At 40.3% G+C, this 6,839-nt stretch overlaps 1 protein-coding gene across 1 annotated transcript; it reads right to left on the bottom strand.

Moving 5' to 3' along the window:
• Window positions 1-803: 803 nt before the first annotated feature.
• Window positions 804-4,025, bottom strand: LOC126626807 (AP-3 complex subunit delta-like). Its single transcript, XM_050296203.1, has one exon. The coding sequence runs from the start codon at window positions 3,898-3,900 to the stop codon at window positions 1,018-1,020; it is 2,883 nt and encodes a 960-aa protein (XP_050152160.1). The 5' UTR covers window positions 3,901-4,025; the 3' UTR covers window positions 804-1,017.
• Window positions 4,026-6,839: the final 2,814 nt, after the last annotated feature.

Genomic DNA, 6,839 nt, shown 5'->3' with positions numbered 1-6,839 from the left:
AAGAGTCTCTCACTTTGAGAGAGTTCTCCTTAGCATTTATCGTGCATTTTTTATGCATTTATGCCTTTAGGATGGAGGGTATGGAGAAGGAATCTTTTACGATGGTGCTGCACCACCTTTCTTTCCTGCTAGGTTCATGATCCATGCCATGGAGGAGCATCATCGGAGCTTCGTACCCTCTACGTAAGAGCCACCTTAGCACTCGAAATGCATTAGATTGGAACTAATGTACAAAAGCCCCTCCAAACTGCAGCCTTACTGCTTAAAGCGGGCCTCTGCTTTTTCCAGTAGCTCCCAATCTTTCTTTAAAGTCGCCGCTGACACGCCATGTGATATTTGCATGAGGAGTGATGCTCATTATTTTATTTCTTGCCAAAGCATTTCTTGAAAAACACGATCTCCTGCCAGTGGAAGGCTTTCAGCGTTCAGTCAATCTACGCCGAGTGAATCGGTCACTAAGTAACCCCGAAAGGGATGCCGTCCGATGTACACGAAAGTGATGACAAAGTTGCTCTGTTAAAATAATTTGGACATGTGAACGAAGACCTAAAAATATTTCAGTTAGATGATGTGATTATGAGACGGAAGTTCAGGACAAGAGGTAAAAATAGACCTGGGAAGACTTAGACAGAGACTGTAAAAAAACATATGGGATACTTACATCTAACGGAAGACTTGGCGCAAAGATAAGCGTAGTGACGTTCTAGAATTCATATAGCCAATCCCACTTAGTGAAATAAGGTTTGATTGTTATCGTTTTGTTGTTCAATCATACCCATATTGATCAGTAGTCAAAACAGAAATCAGAAAGAACCTTAAACTTCATAGCTCGAATGAAATTCACTCCCATCCTCTCGCTTAAAAACATAAACAAGGGGAATCCCAACAGTTGTGCAAACACAAACCAAGACCAGAAAAGCCGAATGTATAAATCTACAGCAGGATTAACCTCAACAGTATACAAGGACAAGCTTTGTGAAAATGATGAGTAAAAAGTAAATTCAAACCTTTTTAACACTACAAAAGAAAATCTGGAACGACCGGTGTTTGTGCAACCACATTCAAAGGCACTTCCGCTCGTTGTCGAGCTTGGTGCTTACTATGTCTATGACTACTTTTCTGCTTCACTTTCTGACCATTTTCTTCTCTTTCATCTCCCTTCTTCCCTGGGCTTCCGTGTCTTCTCCCTTTACCATGACTATGGTGCTTGCTATTTCTTGAACTTGGGTTTCCTAGATCATGCTTTTCAACATCACCCAAGTTTTCTTTAGCAGAATCAACATTTAGTTTCTCCTTTCCTTTTCTCTTACTCGATGACTTGGTGGATACTTTACTCTGAGATGAAGTGGGATTGGTGTCGCTACCTAAAAGAACGTTTTGCACGGTACCAGACAACACATCTTCCTTCGGGCGAGGGTTGGCTGCAATAGGTGCTTGATCTCCATCTAATTTCACCACCACAGGCCGAGGCTTTGCATGACATGGCTTTTTCTTTGAAACAAGTAATTTAACTAGATCTTCGTCATCGTCATTAGTATCAACCTGTAATTTAGGATCATTGGCAGGTGGATAATTATCTTCCTTCTTCGCAGAGGAAAGATAATATAAACCGTGCTGCTTACGGTGCTCTGCAAGCAGAGACGTGGATTCGTTCGATGGCGCTGGCTCTTCTTTGCTTTCATGGATAGGAATAGAAAAACCAGCTCTCTCCTCATACTGTGGGCTTCCAAGAGAAAATGAACTTAACGAAGGTAGTTGAACATCACCGAAGATTTTTTCCAAGTCTTCAAGATTCTCTGCAAGCATTAACCCATCTGGTACAGGAACTCTTTCTTGAGCACTCACCGAGACAGGACCTAGATCACTTGAAAAGGCATCATGCATCACTTTGATGATTTGGGACACTTGTGCTTCTTCACTTTCCAAACTTTCGTCCTTGTGTACTGGACTATCAAGCAGTTCTTGCCTAATCAACTCGATGAAACAAAGTATATTCCGTGCTCTCTCTAGTATTTCTACATCATAGCTTCCCGTTAGTGGAGTCACAGCCAATTCAACTCGATTTAAAAGGTTTATGATAGATTCACGTGTGAAACCGTCCTTCAATGAAGACAATGCAGATGTCTGCCCAAGAGTAGAAGTTTCCTCCCCATCATATTCCACAGAAAGACCTTCAAAAGATTGATTTAAAACCCTCGGGTTGAATCCTTCATCCTGTATGCAATGCACAGGAGCATCACATGATGCCAAAATAGAACTCTCTGGGTCATCTCGTTCCAAAACCAATCCATCAAAAGTTGAAAAGGAAGCAGTATTCCCCCTCTGCAAAAGGTAAGAATTTAAACAAAAGACTAAAACTTTAAGAGCAGACTGTACATATATTGCTCTTATAAATGGTGCCAAGAGAATTGTACGAGGCTGTAATAGTGCCTCCATGAGCTCAAACGGGTTTATCAAGAATTCAACATATTGCCCTGACAACCAAGCAGCAGCCGACAATATCCTGTGTAAGAAAGGATTACCAGGTAATGCAGGATCAATCAGCAGATCACGACTGACCCGGACAAGCTCTGGTCTAACTTCCTTGACCCTCATACCAATATCAATAAGCTGCTTCTCAATTTCTTCCCCCTTCTGGCAATGCGGGATCCTCGCCATTTCTCCCAGAAGTGATACATACCAATCGAAGTCAATAATAATCTCGTACACATTACTGCAGCATGTTGATAAAATGGAATCCAAAATCTCATTGCAAAACTCGGAATCAGATTTAAGAGCATAATTGACCAACACCCTGCAAATTTCAGCCACATTATTCTCAGACAGCATTGCCATAACAAGACGCAAAGACTCCAGCCTGATATTCGTATCCACATCACTCAAAGACTTAATCACAACCTCCTTATTCTCCAACACTGCCCACAAGTGCTTTGGGGCAACCACCGAAAGTGCCTGCAACGCAAGATACTTGAGATTCGGATCATCATCAACTAGCATTTCCCGAATCTTCACAACGACAACCTTCACTGCAGATTCATAATCACTCAAACCGGTCATCACTGTCCTAATACACTCAAACAACAATGATTTGGCCCCAGTCCTCCTGATATGCTCACAAACTGGCTCAACAACCCTCTTCGCCAACCTAGGTTCTAAAGGAGCCAACTTTGCAAATATCTTCAACACCTTAATCAAAACCCAGTTGTTCTTGGAATCAACCAAGATCTTATAAAACTCAGGCGCCATCGGAAGATATGATCTGGGTTCTCTCAAAGCAAGCTCACAAAACACCCCAACAGCCACAGACACAATCTGCGAGTCAGGACTCTCCAAATTCTCAACCAAACGCTTAAAACACACCCTCACAGCATCTGGGTATTTATCAAACACCCTCAAAAGCACACCAATTGCTTTCTTTCGGACGAAAACCTTGCCGCTACCCAGCAAGGTGAAAATCTCTGGTGTCAAATCCCTAGCAAGATCTATAGTAGCAATTCTAGAAAGGCATTCGAGCGCTAAGCTTACCTCGAGCTCGTTGGTAGAGGTGAGGTCCTTGCGGAGCTGGTTGGTGATGAGGACGAGGACGGGAGTGTCGTCGGAGAAGGAGTGGGCGGCGGCGTGGTAGGCGATCTTCTTGTGGGAAAAGCGGGTGGAGGAGAGGAGCTCGACGACGTGGAAGGCAGCGAAGGACATGTTGTAGAAGTGGAGGGAGGAGAGGTAGGTGAGCTTGTGGAGGGCGTTGGCTTTAGTGTCGGCGTCGGTGGATTTGATCTCGCGGCGGATTTCGTCGAGGGCTTTGGAGAGGAAGGCGGACTCGCCGATGAGCTGGAGGCGGAGGCCTTTGATTAGGTCCTCCAGCGTGCGCTGGAAGAGGTTTTCCATGAGGGAGGAACCCGCCATGGGCGGCGGAGGATTTGAGATTTGGTAATTTTTGACGGTGGCGCTGCACACTCTGTACAAGGTGGGGCATGTTAGGGAAAGGTGATGGCTTTGGGCTTTGGGCTTTGTCTTTGGACTTGGGAAATTAACGAGGATTTTCTTGGATCCTCTTTGTAAGATTTTAAAAATCTTTTAATCATATTTATTCATCATGTAGTTAGAAATTATTATAAATTTTTTATTTAAAATTAAATATAAACAATATCTGATGAAAATTGATTGCACGATGTACGATAAACGAATATAATTATAAGATTCTCAAGATTTTTACAAAGAATATCCAGAGATCTGGTTCCTATCCACTTGATCTTGTTTCACAATAAAATATAAATTTTTTTTAGTGGATTAGACAAGAAGGTCGGTAAAGATCGAATCGCGGGGTCTAAGCGTGGTAAGAAAAAGTTGGGAAATTGATTGAAATTCATTTTACAAATCCAATTGTTGAAGGAACAAAAGGGTTGAATACTAACAACATTATCGATTTAATAATGACAATATATTGACAAAACGTTGGGACATAATCGATGAAATGTTGAAAAGTGATTATTTCAGCAAATCAAATGATCATTTCGGCTAACTTCTTAGAAAATTTGGTAATGCCTTGGACTTAATTGGGTACTTATCCCTTAAATATATATTCTTTTGAACAAACAATATTATTTACATTATGGGAGAGGGGTAGACTTAGCCTCACAATAGGCTAACAATAATTTTGTTCAAATTCGTCTTTAGCGAGAATCAAAACTAAGATCTCTCACTTATAAGTGAAGAGGAATACTACTAGTCCCTACTTAGGGACTCCCACCACCACGTTTGATTACTCATTTAGGAGCTTTAGAGGATATTCGAGTCCCTAAAAGAATATTGTCTACAATGACAATTCTATAATCCCTAAATATAGGGACTAAATATTAAAAAATTATTATTCATTTCATTGAAATATTGTAGCCATTGATAAAAATAAAAAAAAAACCATCCCTACCATGGATTTTTCAAGAATTTAAAAAAAAGGCAAATGAGAAGTTGCCCCACTTGGGTGGGTTCAAAAAACAAGGGAAAAAAAACATAAAGAGTAGCACTATCCTCACTCAAAAGTAATATGGAATCCACTATTTGAGTCCCTATATGTAGTCCTCATATTTGAGAATTATTTTTGAGGCATCAGACGAGTCCTTATGTATTGAGATACTTTGAGGATTTCAATTCCGACCCATTAGAAGTCATTTGTCCTTATATATAAGGATCATACAATTGTAGGGACTCCATTTATGAACCTCATTAGAGATGCTCTAAGTGGCTCTTAACCCTTAAACATTAGACGTATCACTTTACCCCTTATTATTAAATTTTGCTAACTTTTCATTAAAATTAGTCATATTTAGTTCATTGAATATGGAAAAGTAAATAAAAAGTGTGATAAATTTGACATATAAAGATAAATTGTACATTTCAAAATGTCTTAGAAGTTAGAACTAAACTGAAAACGACTAATTGAATGAATGTCATAAGTTTAAAAAATTCTTACGTTCCACTTAGCAAACAACCTAAGACGCAAAGAAACTCCATCAACCCTCACTCAATAACGGCCACGTGGTCAAGCGTCCAAATCCAAGTGTTTTTTCATAAGCTGAGGCCTGATGGGGCATTTGAATTTTTTCCCTAAAACAATATAATTAGTTGAATTACATTGTGTTATCCGTCCTGGCAAACCAAGCCAAAACACAAATAACCACAATACATAGCAAACACATTACTTAACTATCTACAAATATAAATCTAAAATTCTAATTCTGGAAGAACACCAAAACTTTCTCTCCGAGTGAGAGTTTTTCTCTCATATTGAAAGTCTTTCTCACCTTCTGTGTGAGGCTTCAAAAATTAAGAAAACCCAGTGGCGCTGACCCTAGCCTCAGTCGAGGTCGGTCGCCATTTCCTCCCTTCTCTATTTCTCTTCTCTGCTCTTTGTTTCTACTGCTCTCCCTTCCTGCCTTTTACCCTGATCTATTATATCCCTCTTGCCCAGCTGGTATCCCTCCTCTTCGTTCATCATTATTCTGATTCTCAACCATGAATCTCATGGAGATCGTGTGTAGAGCTCCAACGTTTTCACCGGCTCGGGTGTTTCCAACACCACCACATTCTCTTGGTTATCTGCCTTTATCGGCAGTGTTATTCGTGGGCTTCCACGGATTTCATCCCAATAGATGGCTTCCTTCGATCAATTGCTGGCTATCCTTTCTTTGTGGCTATGCTCGTGCAGCAGATCGAGGTAGGATGCTGCATTTGAAGAGGTGATGCTTAGGCTGTGGACAAGGAATTGGACGGATCAAGGTTTACTGTGGCAGTGGCAGATGCAGTGGATGTTTCTAGAGTCTGTAAATTTGTTTGTGTGTTTGGGCTTTAACAGTTGGTTGGCCCATTTGTACTCTGTTTGCCTTGACCCACTTTTTGCTTGTCCATATGTTAGCTTTGGGCCTTTGGTTATGTTTTTTGTTTGCTTCTAGTTTGCAATAAAAGTAGCTATTAACCAAAAAAAAAAAAACACGTACAAATACATTAATTAGTCTTCCCAATTATCCTACCAATTCTTATTTTCTTACTAACTAACTACCCCAAATCCCATTCCGATGTCCTTTCAAGCTGTTTTCACTGGCGCTGATATGTGAGGTTCCTCACTAGGAAAATCCTCAGGATTGATGAACCGAACCTTCCCCAGACCTTCTTCTGCCACCTTCTCCATAGACCTTTCTCTCTCTTTTCTTTGAATGGCTAAATCACCTTATTTATACTATTACAAATTAAAAATATGTACTAGAAAAGGTCTTTTAAAAACAAGGAAACATAATAAAATAAGATAAATAGGAAATACATTCATATTCTAACTTTTGCAAATTTGCCCA

The sequence above is a fragment of the Malus sylvestris genome, chromosome 6, assembly GCF_916048215.2.
Source record: "Malus sylvestris chromosome 6, drMalSylv7.2, whole genome shotgun sequence".
In the NCBI taxonomy this organism is placed as follows: Eukaryota; Viridiplantae; Streptophyta; class Magnoliopsida; order Rosales; family Rosaceae; genus Malus; species Malus sylvestris.
Note: the sequence above shows the minus strand (reverse complement) of the source record. Positions and strands in the feature narration are given on the sequence as shown.